The sequence below is a fragment of the Drosophila virilis genome, chromosome 2 (assembly GCF_030788295.1).
Source record: "Drosophila virilis strain 15010-1051.87 chromosome 2, Dvir_AGI_RSII-ME, whole genome shotgun sequence".
NCBI classification, from domain to species: Eukaryota; Metazoa; Arthropoda; class Insecta; order Diptera; family Drosophilidae; genus Drosophila; species Drosophila virilis.
The window spans coordinates 26,705,753-26,726,512 of NC_091544.1; the positions used below are offsets into that span (position 1 = coordinate 26,705,753).

The 20,760-nt window shown below is 40.1% G+C and overlaps 2 protein-coding genes across 7 annotated transcripts; one reads left to right on the forward strand and one right to left on the reverse strand.

Moving 5' to 3' along the window:
• Positions 1–1,553: 1,553 nt before the first annotated feature.
• PK2-R1 (Pyrokinin 2 receptor 1) lies at positions 1,554–8,276 on the reverse strand. 2 transcript variants are annotated; one of them, XM_070207433.1, is made up of 7 exons: positions 7,992–8,276; positions 5,326–5,979; positions 5,088–5,253; positions 3,804–3,936; positions 3,535–3,733; positions 2,756–2,979; positions 1,554–2,685 (listed from the first exon to the last, which is right to left on the reverse strand). In XM_070207433.1, the coding sequence occupies exons 2-7, from the start codon at positions 5,810–5,812 to the stop codon at positions 1,870–1,872; spliced, it is 2,025 nt and encodes a 674-aa protein (XP_070063534.1). In that variant the 5' UTR covers positions 5,813–5,979; positions 7,992–8,276; the 3' UTR covers positions 1,554–1,869. The 2 variants fall into 2 exon arrangements, with proteins under 2 accessions (XP_070063534.1, XP_002056087.1); XM_002056051.3 differs by having other exon boundaries at positions 7,668–8,276.
• Positions 8,277–12,568: 4,292 nt separating this feature from the next.
• Positions 12,569–19,358, forward strand: PK2-R2 (Pyrokinin 2 receptor 2). 5 transcript variants are annotated; one of them, XM_032433745.2, is made up of 8 exons: positions 12,569–12,667; positions 15,284–15,750; positions 15,811–15,976; positions 16,039–16,171; positions 16,982–17,180; positions 17,250–17,464; positions 17,524–17,634; positions 17,710–19,350. In XM_032433745.2, exons 2-8 carry the CDS (start codon positions 15,375–15,377, stop codon positions 18,478–18,480), a joined length of 1,971 nt encoding a protein of 656 aa, XP_032289636.1. In that variant the 5' UTR covers positions 12,569–12,667; positions 15,284–15,374; the 3' UTR covers positions 18,481–19,350. The 5 variants fall into 5 exon arrangements, with proteins under 5 accessions (XP_032289636.1, XP_070063459.1, XP_070063460.1 ...); XM_070207358.1 differs by having other exon boundaries at positions 12,584–12,667; positions 15,487–15,750; positions 17,710–19,349; XM_070207359.1 differs by lacking the exon at positions 12,569–12,667 and having other exon boundaries at positions 15,630–15,754; positions 17,710–19,349.
• Positions 19,359–20,760: the final 1,402 nt, after the last annotated feature.

Here is a 20,760-nt window from a genome sequence, read left to right on the forward strand (position 1 = left end):
ACTTGGCAAAAAGTAGCTGACAAAATGGCTGCCAAGTACAAAATAACAGATGCTGCCTTCAAGGAGCAGTTGTTGAAAGGCACGAATAAAAAATGCTTTTCTGTTCGAATTCCATGCGGACTTTAGATGCCTACAAATTCTGTTGCTGGCAGTGCATTCGAGGAAAATAAGAATAAAGTTAGAAAAATAAGAAGATTTCTCTTTTCACTTGTTCTTTTTCGTTTTGGTGCATGTGAACTGCTTTATTTGTTTTATATAGACTCGTTGCCACTTAAACACTTAATTTATGTGTGGCGCTTAAGTACTAGAGTTGTGGCAAGCCCATGACATAGCCGGTTCGTCACTTGCAGCCGACATTGGCTTTGCTTTATGCCGTGGCATAAATCGTCTGGGCCAGCTAATGCAGCCGTTGTCATTTATATGGCTATAAATTTCCATGCGAACAAGTTTTCTGACCCTATTTGAAGAGTCTCTCTCTATATCTAGATACCTTAAGTCCCACAAGTAAGTCAACTAGTTGGCAAAGCCTTTTATATTTGCTAGACACAAGTTAGGCAATACTTTAACATGGATATGTTGAAATATTGTGCATATAGTATATATATTTAAGTATATGTCAGATATATAAGCAGAGCTTTTTTACCATTATCGGTTTAAGCGATAAATTCCAATATTTGTTTTTCTTTTTAATAAAGCGCACTCTGAAACAGATATTTTGTATAAGGATTAGCTGAAAGCTAAGCTTGGGCGAGAGCTTGCATAGTTTTTAAAAACTGGTTGTACTCAAATGTTTTCATATATTAAGATAAAATATTTATTTTTCCATCTCAACCTTAAGAAATAGTGTGATATATTCGTCTGGAGGACGGTTGCCGATATGTAGACGAAATATATTGGAAAAATATAAATTAAAACAAACATGAAAATCAATTCAATAAACTATATATTGAATAAAGACTTAATATAAAAAGGAATACATACATATTAAATATTTTTATATTAAACTTTTATATATCGAGGTCCAGCGTTTACTTTATTATAAAAAAAATATATATATAAATATTAAAACATATCTATATATATTTAACATATATATTATTTTATAATATATATATATTTTTTTTAATGCTGGCTTTGGCGAACTTATATCGAATAATAAATATCCAAATAAAATAGTTTTCACCTTTTTATTAAAAAAAAAAAGCCTAAACCTCGAGCCAGCTAAAAATAATTCTTGAAAAAATGCAACTTTCTGTAAAATATAAAAATAAATAATATTGTTTTCTAAATTGAGGATTTAAATGACATACACAAAAGGCTGTATATATCTTTGCTGGAGATAAAGAGAAATAGGAAACTTACCGCAACATGAAGCTTAAAGGGTGTCGTATTTTGGATAGGGGGTGGAGGGGACAAGTAAAGACAATAGAAATGTGTGTGTGCAAAAGAGAGGGAGAGAGGGGCGAGGGAGGGGGGGGGGGTACATTTTGGGTAAATGAAAAAACAAATTTATTAATAAGCTAATAGTTAACAAGTGGCTATTTGAACTATTCACTTGATTTAAAAGTTACTAGATAAAGTTTAAATTCTTGCGTTTTTCGCCATTTCTTAAATTAAATTATTGTGCTTAAAACTGGAGAAGTGAAAGTGGAAAACAAAGCTGGGAGCAGAAATCTGTGCAAATGTGCGTGGAAAAGCGGGTTTCGTGCACCCGAATAAAAGCTGAAATCCAAAAACATTTTCGCCCATAGATATATTTAACTATTTGTTAACATTAACTCAACACTGAATATGTATGTAAATCTAACTATTTGTAAACGTTTATTTGCTAGCTAAAAAGTTGCAGAGCTTGCGGAAGCGAACCATTTATCACAGCGACTTGGGCGTGGCATAGCCATTTCTGCCACCGCCCGTTTCATTGTTGTTGGCCACATTTTGCTTCTGGCGCTTCTTGCGCCATGGAAACTTGCGCAGCTCGCCGCCATTTGGGTCTGTGGTGTTGGTGCTGTTGTTGGTCTCCTGCTCGGGCAGGCTACTGCTGCCACTGTAAGCCGGCTCATCTCGACGGCTTATCACTCGTGATAGCTTGAGGCGCGTTGGGGGCTGTGCATCGTCTGGCTGGGCCGTTGCCAAAAGCAGGGCGCCATTGTTTGTGGCCAACAGTGTGCGCTTGGCACGCCCAGCGGCACAATGGCGACCCACATCAGCCACATTCGTGTCCAGCAAGGAGTGCGAATTGCCATCACTTAGCCTGGAGACCTGCGACTGCAGCAAGCGATGTGGCACTGCGCTGCCCGGCGCTGTGGCATAAAATTCCTGTTTACGTAGACGCCTGCCACTAGCACCACCATTGCCACCACCGACACCACTGCCACCGCAACCACCGCCACTACCAGGAACAGAAGCAGCACCAGCACCAGCCAGGCTGCTGCTATTAATGGTTGTGGTTGTGGTATTGGTGCGTATGCTATCCTGCAGCGACAGCTGATGGTTGGCATCGCGACAGCGAAATTGCACCACACGATAGGATCCATAGGGCTCCAGTGCATTGTTATTGTTGCTGCAGCTGACGGGCTGCAGCCGCATCGAGCCCTGCAGCCGCATGAGTGCGCTGTAATTGTGCTGACGATATTGGCTCTGCTGCTGATGGTTTCTGGCTAAACCGAATTGACGTGTCAACGTGATCTGCAACGCATTTGCAATGCTCACTAAGTGAAAAGCAACAAGAACCAAGATTGGCAGCACGTATACATACCTTGAAGGCCTCACGGAACTTGTGGCTCATAATGTTGTACAGCAGCGGATTGATGCAGGTGGACAGAAAATACAGTACACCGGATGTGTAATCAAGTATGTGGAAATAATCGTTAAAGGCATCTCGACAGCGGCAAGCATTAATCAGCGAGACGCCATAGACAGCCATCAAACGTTGGGCGTGAAAGGGAGCCCAGCAGAGAAAGAACGCAACGGCTACAGCTACTGCAAAGAGGGGGGAGCGGGTTACCAAATATCTAGAATTAGGTGTGTATAGATATATAAATATATACATGAGGGTTCCGCTAGCACTGTGGCCCACATGGCGTATGCGCATCATTGGGCAAAGTTTTCAATGTTCGTCGCCCACTGTGTGTGTGTGTTTGTGTAGAAGGGTGTGTGTGTGTGTGTGTGTGTGTGTATTCAGTGTAATTTCAAATTGAACTCTTCGACACTCAGAGAAAAAACCTTGCACAGTTTCTTCAAATGAAATACAAATATTGTCCAAATTGTAGATCCTCTATACTGAATTTTTGTATTAACACGAAATCTTAAACTAAATGTGAAAAAACTGAGCATGTTTAACTCTTATTTGAAGTCTGCAAATTCTTTTGGCTATTTTAGCTTAGTTCAACAAATGTGTAAAATTCTGTGAATTTTGTTCATTCTTTACCAAAAATGTCACGTTTTTCTCTGAGTGCATGGCAAAGTTTGACAGTGTGCTTAACGCTCGATGGCCGCTGATTTCAATCAATCAAACCGCCTACTGACTCCACCTACCCAGCATTCTGATGACGCGACTCTGCGCGTTTAGGCCACGATTCGCATCGTAGGCGCGTCGCGGCAGCGACTGGAGCAGCCGGCTTCGCTTCAGCTTCATGCCAATCAGCACGTAGAGTACACAGATCGCCGTCATGGGTCCGCAGAAGAATATAAAGCCCGAGACGGCAAACACATGCGCGTAAAAGTTGTTCTCCATCTATAAAAAATATCAAAGTATTTCCTTTAAACTGGCATTAATGGGCAATCAAATTGCTGCCTGTGCCCACCGTGCAGGAGTAGCCATTATCCTGGTTAACCACAGAGAACTGCATCGCCTGCGGCAGCGCCAGTAGAAAAGCCGCCAGCCAAATGGCGAAGATGAATTTGATGGCCCGCGATAACTTGGACATGGTGTGTTGCCTGTAAATGTTGCATTTCATTTTTCTGTTACATGGATTGCCCATCACTCGCCACTCTCATCAAATGAATGTGTGTGGGCATATGTACGTGTGTGTGTGTGTGCGTGTGTGTGTGGCACACAACTTAAAATGTTGTTTTCGTGTGCTGCAGTTCAAATAACATTTCAGCTATATTTTCAGCTGTTATATCCTGCTTAAAGGTTTTATAATTTTGTCATCAAATGTGGAACGCATAGAAGGAGACATCTCTGAATCCATAAGGTATATATTTCTATTCGAACTTGTCTCTCAGCTTTGAGGCAATTGCCTTGAAACATTATATTAGTCCGGCTTTCTATTGCAGGCTGCACATATATGGGGACCTGCTGGATCGCACCGAATCGGGTCGAAGAGTAGGTTCTTGTATAAAAAACATTTTTATTTTTTTTGACACACATATGCAAAATCATATCAACATTCGGTCAAAAACAAATAGTTGAGATAGAAATTAAATGTTATTTACATTATAATTACCGTTATAATAACCATTTGTTAGGTATTCATTTGAAAGGAAAATAAGCGTTCCGTATTGTCTTTTTAATTGAAAAGTGTTGAACATTTGAATAGTGGAGGAAAAACTTGAATAGTTTTTTAAGCCCACGGCGGGCTGGCAAAAGTGGTTGAGTCAATAAATAAATAAAACAACAAAACAAAAAAATAATAATAACAATGGGAGTAAATTTTTCTGCGAATATAATTGATTCCTCTGTTTGTTTCCATTCAATTATGACAACTGGCGGAATGCAATAAAATCACTTGTTATTCAAGAATATTATGACAAATGTTGATAACTCTTTTTATTCGGTTTATTTAATGGGAAGTTTTATATCGCTCCGCCCATATCTGTAAGGCCTTAAGCCTTGAATATGCATTTAATTATGTGTTTTATGTGGCATTAATTACATATATCATAGATGAGGCTATCAAACAACATAAAACAACTCAAACAAATGCCAATGTAATATTGTAAGTGGTAAATGGCAATAAATAATATATACTTGTGGTTAATTAAGCCTACCAATATTATGTTAATAGAGACATGTGCTGTTGTAACTAATTAGTTGTTATCTTCAAGTCAGCACCACACTCACACACGCACATACACGCACTTACCTGAAGGGATGGCATATGGCTATGTAACGCTCCACGGTGAATGCCGTTATGGTTAACACCGTCGCATTGGCGGCCATTTCGGAGAGGACGCTCTCCACAATGCATATGCCGTCCGTGAAGGGATACGAATTGGGGCACCATAAATTGTATAGCTCCTGCGGTATGCCTAATGATGGAAACCGGATGCCGCAAATTACGCATACGCAACGTAAGCCCGTGTGGATTTGGGCCAGCTTACCTGAGACGAGCAAAATCAAATCAGAGACTGCCAAATTGAACAGATAGAAATTGGTGGCCGTGTGCATAAAATTGTTGCGCGATATGACAATACAGGTGATTAGATTGCCCAGCACGCCGGCCACAAAGATTAGGGCATAGCAAATGGTTAGGATGATGAGCAGCGTAGGCGATTCCTCGGTGCTGTTGGCCATGTTAGTTGTTGATGTTGTTGCCGTTATTGTTGCTGTTGCTGAGCTGCCGTTTGTGCTGTTTGCGGCAAGCAGATTTGTAAGATTTTCGGTCGTCATGTTCAGCATTTGAGCGACATGTGTTAGGAATTTATCATTGTGCAGCAACAACAGCTCCGGGCTGGAAGTGGCGCTCGGACTGCGACTGGTACTCGGCCGGAGACTTGGCCTCGCATTTGGCAACATATGAGCCATGAATGATTGATTGAGGCCATCATCATTGTCGCTGGCAAGAGCAAAGTCAACGCCTTGCATCATTCTGCTGCCAGTTGTCAATTAATTTGTGGGCGTGGCCTTATCACTATTATTAATATAGTCTGCAGCGCCAGCTGCTGTTTTTTGTGCTAAGGTTTGTCGTGCTAGCCATGCACATGGCTGATAAGCGAGGCAGACCGTCAGCAGGGCCCCAATTATTGTGCATTCGTCTGTAAAGCAAACAACATTAAAAGTCATTAGTCTCAAGTATGAATTTAAATTGTATCCCAAAATACGCTAAATACGCTCATCTGGCTTACAGCATACCCGCCCTCTTCCTTAGAATCTGTTTACAACAGGTGGCTTCCTACCTGGCATTAAGGCCAGCTGCCACAATTACAACTGCGCAATTTGGGGCAACTGATTGTGGAAAATTTTTGCGGCACTTTAAGCACAAGAACTTCAAGTTGAATTTTATGTTCTAATCGCAAATCTCTTGGCTATAAATAGACAACATCTTGCATTGAGTCCTGACCACGAGTTGGCATAGTTTCCTTTTGGATTGCTTGTCCCAAAGAAAACAGAAAACTTTTCCATATTTGTGTGGCATGAAGTTGGTCAAAGAATTGAGCAAAATAATGGCCGCAGGCAAAAACTTTGGCAAGTGGGCAAACGAGTTGGTTTAGTAAAATGTTTTGTACGTTTAAGCCATGGCTCAATATGAAGCCACGCAATTTGGAACATCTTTGATAAATGGCATTTTGAGCTCATAATTCACTCATTATTTCCTTGGCACGTTGACAATATGCATACGTAAATCTAACAGCTGCCAATGGCACAGGCACAACCCATAGCTCCTGAACCTTGCTTGACTCCTGGCCACGTTTCGCATATGCCATGTGGTACAGCAACAGCAGCCAACCACTTGGCATTAATCATATTTTCAGCTCGTGCAGTTAGGCTACCTTGAATTTTGAATACCGTTTGAAGATGTTTTGCGTCCGACAGCATTTTCTTAAAGCATTCGCCAGTCAAATTGAACAATGTGAAAAACCACAAGGCTTACATGTGATTATCATACATCATAGCATTTAACATGCGTGGTTTTAGGCAAAGTGGTTGAGGCTTAAAAGGAAATTATTCCTGGAACAATTATGCGCTCTGCTCATAATTAAATGCGCGGTTAGTTCAGATACTTTTCAAGTTTAGTTCAATTTAAGCCATGAGCTTCTTTATGTGGAAGAGTTTTGATGAATAAGGTAACAGAATTATTAGTAATAATATTTCTAATGATAATGACATTACTTACAATAATTATAATATTGTAAAAATTTCGCACTATTCTGAAATACTTTTCTTATATAATATATACAAATTGTTATACAAACTTCATTTTGATATTTCGCTGTGAGCCAATTTTATAAAAACGAACGAAAATGCTTTCGGGGCACCAACACATGAATTGCTTTCAATATTTGATATTTCCGACTAAAAAGGGTGAACGGAAACTTTAACAAGTTTTGATAATTTTTTATTGAGGCATTGAATAAATATTTGAAAGACTTTTTAATAATAAAAATGAGTATATTTTGATTTAAGTGCTTTGCAAAAAAAAAATTTGACATTTCACATATCCACATCGAAAGTAAGAAATTTAAAATGTGCCTCGAAATTTGATATTCTTGGTTTATTGCGATGAAATCAATAGGAAAACCCAATGGGCAAAACAGTTCAGATATTCGTGCCGTGTAAATTGCTGGAATAATTAAGTTGCCAAATCAGGCGTAAATGTTAAGGCCAACCGAAAACCTCAAGACGTGCAGCAAGTCAACTCACACTAGCTCTTGCTTATACTAATTTGGGCCAATCAATTGTCCAAATATTGCACTTTGAATAATGATAATAGTCTCTGAATTACCTAACCTGTCCAAGCTAGTGGATTGACAATTTAATTTGTCAGATGCCGAGCATATATTGTGGAAGGTCAAGCCAATTCGTATACTTTTCCGCTTCAACGCTTTTAGCTGCTGTACCGTAAGAATGTCAACAGATCTGCTTTCTTTAAGTCCAGTCAGTTGGCATAAATGAAAACTCCGCGTACCCAAATGCGTTTAAATGACAAAGGCCATTAGGGAGTGCAGCCGTTTTATTTGATTTGCTGTCACTGAGGTTGGTTAAAAGAGAACTCGCGGATAAGGACAACAATTGTTGACATCATTTTTATAATTTAATTCAGTCTCACTCTGTTGTATATTTATTGTTGCTATGCTCCGACCGATAGCGACCATGACAATGGGCATACAAAGGAGCTTCTGCGATGATATCTTAAGCACTTTATGACTTCAAGTAAGGTTGACAGTTTTAAAACAGATTTACCGACGATTTCAACACCATTATTTTACAATTTTTATTGAAAACTAACACTGAATTTTATTTGTTTACATCAAGGATAATAAGTTATTAAATTAAAATTCGCGCTAGATAGTTGTTAAACATTTTTATTAGGCTCGCGCACGTCCGTTCTGCAGCGCAGTCAATGTTAAACTGAATTTCCGTGTGGCTGTTGCGGGCGCCGCGCCTGTTAACGGTTAACAGCTGTTAGCTAACAACATTGCCGCATCCTGTTAAACGGCACTTGCACTTCCTATCTCGCTCTATTAACGGGCTGTTAGCATTTGGGCATAATTTCATTCATAAATTCATGCACTTTACCTTGACGCTGGCAACGAGCTAGTCGAATCGGCCCATAGACACACATACAGGCACACACACAGTGGCTAACATGACGTATGCGTAATAAAGAGCTGCTGCTATAAATGGTAGGCAATTTCATTAAATTGAATTGAATTCAAGCTTAGACAAGCGTATTTAGCGTTTTATTGAAATGTCAAATTGGCCAAGCCACTGACACTTACATTTAATATTTATTGGCCAAGGCGCCGCCCATTGACGTTCAACTGGTTTCCCTCTCGCTCCCAGACAGTCCGGATCGCAAGCGAAACAATCAAAACTCACGCGAAATCAAAGCTTCTTCTTAGTCTGCTAGCGGTTGAATGCCCATAAAATACCAAAACAAATGTTTCTATTTTTTCATTTGCTTTGCCGTTTGTTTTTTTTTTGTTTTTTTCTTTTTTTATCTCAATTTTACAGGACGTGGAGGACAAACGCCGTCAATGCAGAAAGACCGCATATTAATCTTTGGCTGGACCAGCCACAGATTTGTGGTTTTTATTTTGGCCGCTCTAATACTCGCGGTTGGAAGTGTCGCTTGTGGCTTTAAAGCGGATTTTCCTGCTGTTTTTGTAATGGTTTATGTATATGCCTTAGGCCAATACCACGAACAATTTGTCAGCGACTCGTAAATACGCGCTAAATGTAGTATAAGCCAAAGATGTGCAGCAAGTCAACTTACTTGCGTAAGCATAAAATATTAAAATACAAACATTACGCTTTTCTGTGTAAGTGAATACTTCAAAGAAAATGGCAGAAACTTATAAAAAGGATTTAACCAATTGAAATGGAAATAATTAAAATATCAAAATATATTTAGGCTGCGAGCTGTTTTTTCAAACGAACCGGTTCGCATTTGGAAACCGCATTTGACATTTTGAATTTTGTATTTGAATAAAGCATGTGATATTATTTTTATTAAATATTTCAAAACGTGCTTTGGCAAAAATCGAAGACAGCTAGAGCACTCTCTTTTGAGTTCATTTTATAAAATATACTCAATTACTTTCCTTTTTTACGACGTTAGTTCGCAATATCATCGGTAAACAATACTCAAATGTTTCAGCAAACTATCTGCATACCCATTTTCGCCTGTTCTAGTAAATATTTAATCTCAATGACATCTTAAGTGAATGTGGCGCAAATAATCAGAGTCCATAATCAGTTCTTCTATTCTATGGATTATTCATGAGATATGCAGATAAAGATACACAACTATTGCTACACAATTCATGTGAGCACTTCCCTCAGTCTTCTTGGCACTCTTTAATTGCGTATACGCCACCTTGGCGCTAGCTGTTGACAATTCAATTGTAATTGCTGTGCAGAGTTGTCCAGTTGTCCGCTCGGGCTGGACATAGCAGCTGATTAGCATAAATTGGCTAGCGGACGCACATGTGGACCACCCACTGTTGACAGCAGCAGGAGGGAGGGGGGGGGGCGGTTTGAATTGCTTGGCTTAAATCAAAAAGGGTCGACCGCAGAGCTGATGGGTTCTTTGGGGCGTTTATCTTGATTTGCGAGTTCAGTGCGTTAAACGATAACGATAACAATAACGATAACGATAGCGATAACTTTACCACGTTAGGCACAATTGTGAGTGCTTGAAATGTTTTTAATGTGCCATCTAATTTAAGTAGCTTTTAATTGCTAGATGCGAGTGTCCTTGGGTCTGCTGGCTTCGCAGGCTCATTGAACTTTTCACCGAAAATTATAGAGTTCTTTTTTTACATTACCCATACGACACGTTACACGGGCTCAGTATGAACTCTTGCTAAAGCCAAGTAGGTAGGTTTTTAATCAAATGAAGCCGCTGTCAGAATTAAGAATTTTTTGTTGTTGCTAAAATTCAATTATGGGCAAGGCCTCGCAAGTAATGCTCGGCTCAGTTGCTAATCGAAGACCACAATTAGCCAGAAAATAAAATTCACAAAAGGCCGACGATGACTTGTTGCCCGCGTGCTCATGTCAAATAAATCGAAAACAACAACAATATCGAACAATATACAAAAAAAAAGTAAAAGAAATTCAATTAAAATGGCCTGTCATGACAGTGCAGCACGCCAATAGCGATATACTCTAGCCAAAATAGATATTCGGCAAAGTTGAAATAAAATGAGCTTATGAATAGATATTGATATGAATTGTTAAATTTCTAAGAAGTAAACAGAAATTGGTAAACATATTTTATTTCCAAAAAATAACAGCTGAGATCTTAATAAAAAATACTAAGAATAAACTGCAGTCAAGTTCTTAGAACTTTTTTAACATTCAGCAACGAAATTTTCGACTTACTTTCAAGAGCTGCTGTTTCGTAAATGAGAGTATAGAAATTAAATAAATATTTGTATATATTTATCCATGTCCTAAGCCGAAATGTATTTTAACCATGTGCGTTGCGTGCCTGATGAGAAAGTTATTATGTAGAACATTTGGCCAGGACAAACAATGGGCAACGGGTTGGTCGAACTGCAAATGACTTTCGGCCCGAGTTGGCTTGGCTTGCAATAAAACTAAATGAATTGGAAACTTGCACAAAATTCAAGTTGAACTGCTGACAGCGCCAACTACACCAACTACCCAGCGTTAATGGGAAAACTTTAAAAAAAGAAAAGACCAATGTGAAAGCCCGGGCGAGACGCCCTGCTGATGTCATGCCTGTTGTTCATAAAGAAAACAACCGAATTCTTTGACTTGAGCGTAAGCGAAAGAAAGAAAAGCCAAGTAGCAGCAGCAACAGCAGAAGCAGCAGCAGAACTTGAAAATTGAAAAGCGACAGCTGACAGTTTGGACAGAGAGGCGATTTCTGGTTTGAGTGTGCCTCTTGGCACGTGCTCTATGTGTGTGTTTGTGTGTGTGCGGGGGTTCGCCTTGGCATTGAAAAGGATACATGTGCCATGTCCTGGGTATGCGACCATCTGGCTGGCTGGTCGGCGTGTGCCAGTGAACATATCTAGCGCCCGCTGTTTGTTTAGGACTTTGTTTTGATTAAGTGCCCAAAAATTGTTTTGCATTATTTGCATAAAGATTGAGAAATTGAATGCTTGCTATGAATTTGATTTATTTGCCCTTGTCAATTCGCAGGCTATTCTCTCAATCGCATCAAATAACATTTATGCGTTTATAGGGACCAGGCCTTAGCTTTTATGAGCCGTAAAGCTATGATAGATTCCCTCGCACACGGCCATAAAACTGACGGCCAACAAACACCCAAAGGACGCATAAAATCTTACCAACTACAAGCCATAAAATGGCATGCGCCAATTCGCGTCGGCCATTTAACTGGCCAACATTCCACCTACCTCTCGCATTTAATACATTTTATACAAATTTCGGTATCTGCAATTGTTAGGAAGTACATCATCTGATATATGCTATATATTCTTCAAATATTTTAATGGGAGTTGATAACAAAATATATGCATCTAAATTGTCCTTTTGCTCTAAATGCAGACTAAAGCCAACAAAATGTCCTTAAACTTGGAGAAAATATGTAAAATAAATAAAAGAAAAATGTTCTAAGAAGCGCACATTTAAGATGCAGAATCTATTAGTCTATCTATGATTATCCTATTAAATCCGTTTTGGCCGTTATCTGAGATTTGAAGTGCATATAGTTCTAGGAACTTAACTGATTGGCAACTTAAGAATTTGACTGATTCATTAAGCTGAAGTGCAGTTAATTGAACCTATGACACGCTGGTAAACATTGCGGTCATTAGATGGCTAAGCCAAAGACAATACAATAAGAAGAGCGTCTGTCATTTTATGTTGTCTGCGGCTAAAGGTCATCATTAGCAGGGTCCTTGCTGTGGCCAATACACACGTAATCAGCCAGCCTCAAACACTTAAAGATGCCACTAAATAAGATTAAGTGCATGCCACAATATTAAGTATTTGCATTTTTATTTAACTGCCACAGAGGGAAAGCGAGAGAGAAAGTGCCGTCTCAAAATCTGACAAAAGCAACCGGTAGTTCTTGCTGCGCTGCCGACGTTAACAGCAGCATCGGCAGCGTCTGTTGCGTCGCTGTTAGTGTGCGCGGCGCCAACTGATACAAGATTTTTGGGCCGAAATTCAGTTGCTGTTATTCGGATGCTGCGGCCAGTTGTTGTCGCTGTCGACCAGCTCGTGGGCCGAATGCGAATACGAAACGTGACGCGTCAAATACGCGATATTTCAAAACAAGTAATCATAAATATACGCATTTTTTTCTCTTATATGTTATATATAAAAGCGCCGCCCGCAACACGCAACAGAAATTCCAAAATTTAAATATAAATAATAATCACAATACGGCCATAAACCTTGCTAACATGTTCATAAACAAGTTTTTAGCAAATTGTTACTAATATGTTCAGGCCATAATGCAACACAAATAAGTGCAAAAACAATGAAAAAAAAAAAACAAACAAAACGCAAGGTGCATTGTTCGCAAAATAACTCAAAACAATATCAAAAGCAGTTCAAAGCAATAAAAAATATTCTAAAGGCGAAAAAGAAATGTTGAAAAAAAAAAAACAGAACGCATAAAAATGTGGCAGACAACATTTAATAAATTTCAATTAAACGTGTTTAAAATGCACAAACGATTTCCAGCACTGGCTGATTAACAAATACAAAAACAAATTATAATTAATTGGCTCTAAGTGAATATCCAAAATGTTTCAATGAGCCATTAGAAAGATATGCAAATCCAATTAAAATTTCCACTTCATTTTTGTATACCCTGAAACCATTAAAAGCGGACAATGGGGTATTATATTCTTTAGCAAATGTCATGCAACAGGCTGAAGGAAGCCTCTCAGATCCGATACTCGCTCGATCTGGACTGTTTTAAAAGACTTGAAATTTGAGGTTTATATTTAAGCGAAACATTGTGAGGAACCAGCACAGGCGAAGGTCCTATGACCGAGACTGATCCCGAAACAAGACAAAAATACCGCAACAGTCGATGTCCTGTTATTGGAGTTTTTACAGTGTAAAATTATTTGCGGATTCGATTTAAAGACTTGTTTTCTAAGTAGAGAATTAACAGAGCGAGACACACTGAGCTTCTTCTTTAACATTTATTTCAATACCTTTGTCTGTTTCAAAAAATATCGATAATTATTGATTTTGAGACATGGTTCCTTGAGCTTAACTCGCAACTATAAGAGCTAGGTACACCAAACTTTGTCTTTGTCATTGTTTGTTGATATCTTCAACTATTTCGAGAATATCAAACTATTTATATTTTGAGACTTGGTTTTAAGCATAGCTCAGAAACTATAAGAGCTAGCTATAAAACTTGCATGTTCTTCTCTATAGTTTTTCTGCGCTATTCTAACTCATTTTTAAGGTTTCCATCGTGTGATATGGTTTTTCAAGCATAACTCAGAAAAAACAGCTATTTACTCAAAATTTGGCATGTAGGCTCTTAGATAGAGTACGTTTTTTGGATACCAGTCCCTTTCCTCCAAAATTGAACAAACAAGCTCATTTTTATTTGTATTACATTTTTGCATTGGTATATACGCATATGTTGGAGGTCGTAACGAAGCCCTGATCGGATGATAAATACGGAAACTCTTCAAGAACTAATTTGCCAAAGCATGAGCCATGAGGGTAGACGTGGCGCAGTATAGAAATATAAGCTAAAAAGCTGGTTTGCTTAAAGTTGGGCTTAGAGTATCTCCTAGCCGGATATTCTTGACTAGAGCAAGCTTCATTCTTTCTTTGTTTGTTTTCTTTTTTTTTTTGCCAAATTCTGACATTTATTAGCTATTTGTTGAGGCTTTCAGAAGCTAATGTTATCTAGCGATCGCTAGAGCCCGCCATTCATTAAACCAAATCGGTGCAAACTCGATCCTCATTTAAGGCAAGGCCATAAAGTTTGACAAAATTAAGAAAAAATAGCAAAAAGCGAACAAATCAAATATAATAAATTTCATATGCAAAAACTTTCCAAAAAGGAAGAAGACAATATATAAAAAAAAAAAACATACAATCAAAAAAAACAAGTGATAGAAAAAAACACTTTATGGTCAGTGCCAATGCATAACTTATGGATGCGATACGCGATGCGACATGGCGCTGCCCACATTGGCGGCGATTGCCATGCCACGATGTCCAATGGCTTAAAACGCCGACACAATATAATAATAGCTAATAAAAACGATACCAAGCTAACACAATCGAAACCAGTTTCGGTTCATATCAAAATAAAATCCAAATCGACAACATTCTTGAAAAAAAGTCAACGCACACATTTTGCATAAATATGCATAATATAAGCAAAAACATTATATCATATACATTATTTTGTTTAAGAATAATAATAATAACTTTACGACAGGCCGTGTAGATAGTCTGAATGAATCACGCATATATATATTATATACATTTATCTATATATACAAATTATAGGCATTATACTAAGTAGGGATCTGTGTGTGACCTTGCTAGTCGGTTGCTAACTTTAAGGAAATTAAATTAAATGTGACTTAATGATGCAAATGAACATTCCGAGGATATTGTTGATCCAGCAAGGACATTAAATTGGCAGCTAGCCTCTTTAACTGGTTTACCTGTGGATAATATTTAATTTATGCACATAAAAAAAGACGCTGCAGGTGCTTGCCTATTCGATTCTAACGAAAATTTAATGTGCAAACTTTGCGCATTATAAAAACATTATTGCTAAGGAGACGCAGACATTAAAATATATTTGTGTGTATGTGTACATAAGAAACCCACTGTTAAAACTAGATGAAATTGGTTTTGCAAATCGAATACATCAATTGGCATATTTATTTCACATAGCCCGTCTCTTTCATTGGATAATCAAATGACATTTTGAACGCTACATTGAAGACACACACACACACACACACACACATACCCACACACACACATGTCAGCCATGATGCTGGCCACAAATGTGTCCGCCCTGGGCGAGGGCACGCCCCCCTTGTCTGAGCTGCAAATGTTTCACAGTGAGAAATTCCTATTGAATTTAACCCAAGTGCTAAACATATCGGCGGACAATTTGACCAGCCTGCTGCAAGAACTTGAACCGCATGATCTGCTGGAGCAATCGCCGCGTCCGATGGCCACCCATATGGGCCTGCTGGCAACGCTGAGCGTCGGCTATGCCCTCATCTTTGTGGCCGGCGTGCTGGGCAATCTAATTACCTGCATTGTCATCTCGAGGAACAATTTTATGCACACGGCGACCAATTTCTATTTATTCAATTTGGCCATCTCGGACCTAATATTGTTGTGCTCGGGTAGGTAATCCTACCGTAATCCGTAATCCTAAACTAGCTGCTTAACCGTATGGCTCGCAGGCATGCCCCAGGATCTGTACAACTTATGGCATCCAAACAATTATCCCTTCTCAGACGGCATTTGCATACTGGAGAGCGTGCTGTCCGAGACGGCGGCAAATGCCACCGTTCTGACCATCACCTCGTTCACCGTGGAGCGCTACATTGCCATTTGCCATCCATTCAGGTGAGTGGCCAGTCACTGGCCTTGGTCCTGCCATTGGCTTGATTGATATCAGTTCCCACTAGGCAGCACACCATGTCCAAGTTGTCGCGTGCCATTAAGTTCATCTTTGCCATTTGGATAGCCGCCCTGTTGCTCGCCCTGCCCCAGGCCATACAATTCTCTGTGGTAACCCAGGGCGCTGGCTCATCATGTACGGTAAATGTTGTTTAAAGACGACTTTCAATATACCCTAACAGAAACTGAATGCATTTTATTGCAGAACATCGAGTCATTTTTGTTTGCTCAAGAGGAGTGTCTCACAAATAGAAGGGGGAATGGGTGCTGCCTGTTTTATACAGTGAAAACTCACCAAGCGCATATTCCCATTAGCCAGACACCGCTCTTGGGCGGACATTTTCTCTCAAAACAATATTCCAATATTCTTGAGTGGACAACAAATATCCGACGGCGCTGTCCGCCGAAGAGAGTTTTCGCTGTAATTATTTTATTTTTTTTTATATTTGATCAGTTTTAACAGCTGCTCAATTCGTTTCAGTGCTAGGCTCCCAGTCTTATAGATATATATCACGTCGCTGTCATTTGTATTCAAGATATCTTCATTTTGTCTTCCAAGATATCTTAACTTTACTTGGGACTAACAAGTTCATATATAACCTGTATAGAAAACTCATTTTTATTTATATTATGAAAAGTCTTATAAGCTTAGGGGAATATAATATAGGGGAAAATCGATGAGTTCGATTTATAAGCCATATCGGCCCATTATACTTAGTATATAGCTTTAAAGTCGCCCAATCGGCTAAAAATAAAGTTTTCGTTTATGGCAAAGCTTAGATATGTGACCTGCTATGTGACTGCAAGGGTATTCAGTATTCGGCACGCCGAATGTGCATGTCCACTTATTGCATCTACTTATATATCGCCTCGTCTGTTAGAGTATGTTAGCATATTCGTTGAACTAAGACGTATTCGCGCATCGCATTATATTCGTATTATTCTTGACAGATGAATAACGACTTCTTTGCACATGTGTTCGCCGTATCCGGCTTTCTATTCTTTGGCGGCCCGATGACGGCCATCTGTGTGCTCTACGTGCTTATTGGGATCAAGCTGAAGCGGAGCCGTCTGCTGCAGGCGCTGCCGCGTCGCAGCTACGACGTTAATCGCGGTATCAGCGCCCAGACGCGCGTCATCCGGATGTTGGGTGAGTTGAGGCTCTGCCGACTAAAGGCGCTGACAGCTCAGCAATAATACATTCTGTTGGCATATGCAGTCGCTGTGGCAGTTGCCTTCTTCATATGCTGGGCGCCATTTCATGCTCAGCGCCTGATGGCGGTCTATGGCTCCACATTTGGCATTGAGTCGCAATGGTTCAACGATGTCTTCAATATATTGAACTATACATCGGGTGTGCTCTACTTTCTGTCCACCTGCATCAATCCGCTGCTGTATAACATTATGAGCCACAAGTTTCGTGAGGCCTTTAAGGTGAGTGCATGTGGTTAATGGGCCTGTCGCCGGCTGCTCTAAGACTTTGACCCTTGCAGGTCACTTTGGCCCGTCAATTTCGTCTCTCGGGCAAGCATCAGGGTCAGGGCCTGCCGCACAACTACAGTGCGCTGCGACGTAACCAGACGGGCTCACTGCGTCTGCATACGGTAAATACATTGCAAAAAACACTGCTTTTCGCTGAAACCAAACCGAACGAATTGTATTTAATTTTAATCCTGCAGGACAGTGTGCGCACCACCACAACTTTGACTACGTTGAATGGCAGCAGCAATGGGGCCGCAGTTGGCGGCTGTCGCAGCTCTCAGCGCTTGCAGCGCGGCTCGCTGAGCAGCTCGCATGCCACATTGCTGAGCACGCAGAGTCGCAGCAGACAGGATCTGTTTGCGGCACGAGTTGTAGCCGCTGATGCAGCAGCAACAACAGCAGCAGGAGCAGCTGCAGCTGCAACAGCAGGAGCTGCAGCACATTCTCAGCCACATCGAACGCTGCAAACACAAATTTCCCAACTGTCCTCCGTGGGCGATGCCCACTCACTGCTCGAGGCGGAGCTGCAGTTGCCCGAGGAGCACTACGAGCTGGCGGCGCGGCACAAGTGTCCGCATGCAGCGATGGGCGCCATCGATGAGCTCAGCTGTCAATCGAGTGTGGTGGGCGGTGCCGCAGCGGCGGGTCTGTCCCGTGCACGCCTCAAGCTGACGCGCATCACGCGGCATCCACAAATGCAGACAAGTGGAGCAGCACTTGCCAGCGAGCCAGCGGCAACAACAGCCACAGCAGCAGCAACAGCAGCATCAGCATCAGCATCAGCAGTGGCAAAGTCAACGGGCAGTGGCAAAGTGCGCAAGGCAAAGGCTAAACGCTCAAATACGCTCAAGGGTCTCCGGGCCAAATTGAATTGGCGTGGCAGGCACAAGGAGAGCGCCAACGACAGCGCTGATGGGCAACAAATGCCGCACTCAAGTGTGGCATCAACGCCAAGTGGCGTTTACTGAAGGCACTTCAGCTCGTTCAGTCAGTCCATTCCAGAGATCGCGGCGCCCGGATTGGGGCCAGGGGGCAGGTACTCGTAACTGTGATAAGAGCAGCAGCAGCAGAAGCAGCAGCAGCAGGACAACTACAACAACAGCAAACAATTCCAATTTGCGGCCAACTAAGAGCCAACTATATTCCTAGCAAATACTTAGTCATATATTGTACATATATTTAACGCATGTACTCGTTATATTACTCTGTTCCGCTCAAATATGTCTTTCTCCTTCTCTCTCTCTCGTTCTCTTAATAAAGCAGCCAAATTTAAGTCTCGTATTTGATATCTGGCAAGCGTATCTCTCGGCGCGCATCCAAATTAAGTTCTCAGACTAATGAATTCCATGCAAGTTTTAAGTGCAGCTCCCGCAGAAGCATAATCCCCCAGCAATTAAGATGTCTATCGGCCGCATAAATTCGCTTTTGGTCTAGACGCTAGCAACTGTTCGAGTGGTTTAGCAGGCGGCAGCTGTAAAATGTGAATCTGACGTTTTAAAATGGCTTATGAGTGTGTGCGGGTGCGAGTGTGTGTGTGAGTGCATGTCCATGCCCTTGACTAATTACATGTAATTAGGCAAACCGTTCGAGCACCCGACTTCCATATACCCGCACACCCACTGACTGGTTGTCTAAAGCACTTGTCCAGTCATAAAGCCAAATTAATAAATGGTTAATTTGGTTGCCGTAAAGCTTATTGGCATGAACCAATGCCTCGGTTAAAGATTCTGTTTGCAGACCTCTCTCTTGTAGCGTTAAGGGTAACCCGGATTGAGTTTAAACTTTGGGATTAATGGCACTCGTCTGTTTTTTTGATTTAAGCTCCGATTCGAACTGCGCTTATATATAATATTCAATACATATGTCAGTTAGCTAAATGGTTACGAAGTTTACCCAAAGCTAACTGAATCACGCGGCGTCAGGCTCAAATACTGGCTATATTACAATTTAAATATATGCTATTTAAACATAGGACAGTCTAATTGTTATACTACTACAAATATAATACAATAAAAACATTAATAATTATAATTTTTATTATGGGTGCTTATGAAAAAAGTTCGTCGGATTAACTTGCCAACTTTCAAACTGCTTAAACTTTAGAGTGAAATGCAAAACCAGAGCCTCGACTTTCTCCAGCTAACTTTGTAGCTTAACCTGAACACTTACATATACTTATATACATGTATACTGTGCATGTGAGAGGAGATTTAAGGCAATGCGACATATTACTGAATATTTTATATCTTTGCACTTGTTTGATAATAACATAACTGTGAAATGCGCAGTAAAGATTAAGATTAGGTGAGGATTTATGAAATTTGTTAAATTTGTTTCAAATGCAGTTAAGCATATATAAACAAAAGTGATATATATAAAGATTTAGGTTAGATTAGGATTTAAATTGAAATTAAAATTTATTAATATTTGATGCTATATATATATATAGATATATATTTATATATATACAACCCGGTTTGAAACAAATGGGACAAAACTTAAAATAGCCCAAACATGTTTACATCGCATTTCTTCCGAACAAGTTTAGATTTTGCGAAAAATCTGAAACACGTCTCAAATGATTTTTCATATAACTCCTTGAAAATAGGTTTGATTGATAAGGGAGGATACAAAGAGGAATACATTTTTGCAACTGTGTGAAACACCCCTCAAATGAATTTGAAGAAAGGTATTTGAAATTAAGTTGAGGCCGATCGGACGGCTCTGCGTTGATTACAAATCAGTCAGTCAGTCAGGACAAACAGTTTTATATATAGAGATTGGATAGATTATAACTGCCAATATGCCCATTTATTGCTTTGGTGCAGGTATTTAGAGTGCCAGCTGTGCAGTTTTTGGCGCATTTAGTTTTAATTGTCAGCGAAATTAATTAAGAGCCAGACCAAAAACCGCGTGTGAGCCAAAAAATAAATGTTTAGCAATTCATAAAGTACAGCATATGTTGAAAACTGGTTGGTAAAATATGTATGAGCATATTAGATGCAGCTATGGCCACAACACGGCGAAATCTGGCCAAATGAAAAAGGCATTTATAGCTGCCAAATGGCGCAGGTGTAAATATGCAAAACATGTCACATGACATGTAAACGGAGACGCATGCATGTGTGCAGTATTATTAAAGCATACTTACGAAAGTTTCTGTTTACATACATGCTTATAAGCGCACAAGCTACTTACACCAAATATTAAGTATACGCAGTGAGTCCCAAAATGAAGCTTGGTCAATG

Coding starts and splice junctions, on each gene's coding strand:
- PK2-R1 (XM_070207433.1), bottom strand. CDS start 5,812: ATGATGCAAGGCGTTGACTTTGCTCTTGCCAGCGACAATGATGATGGC. Junction 5,254..5,325: donor TTTGATTTTGCTCGTCTCAG/GTAAGCTGGCCC, acceptor TTCCATCATTAG/GCATACCGCAGGAGCTATAC. Junction 3,937..5,087: donor GCCATATGCCATCCCTTCAG/GTAAGTGCGTGT, acceptor CAACATTTACAG/GCAACACACCATGTCCAAGT.
- PK2-R2 (XM_032433745.2), top strand. CDS start 15,375: ATGTCAGCCATGATGCTGGCCACAAATGTGTCCGCCCTGGGCGAGGGC. Junction 16,172..16,981: donor GCGCTGGCTCATCATGTACG/GTAAATGTTGTT, acceptor TATTCTTGACAG/ATGAATAACGACTTCTTTGC. Junction 17,465..17,523: donor AGTTTCGTGAGGCCTTTAAG/GTGAGTGCATGT, acceptor TGACCCTTGCAG/GTCACTTTGGCCCGTCAATT.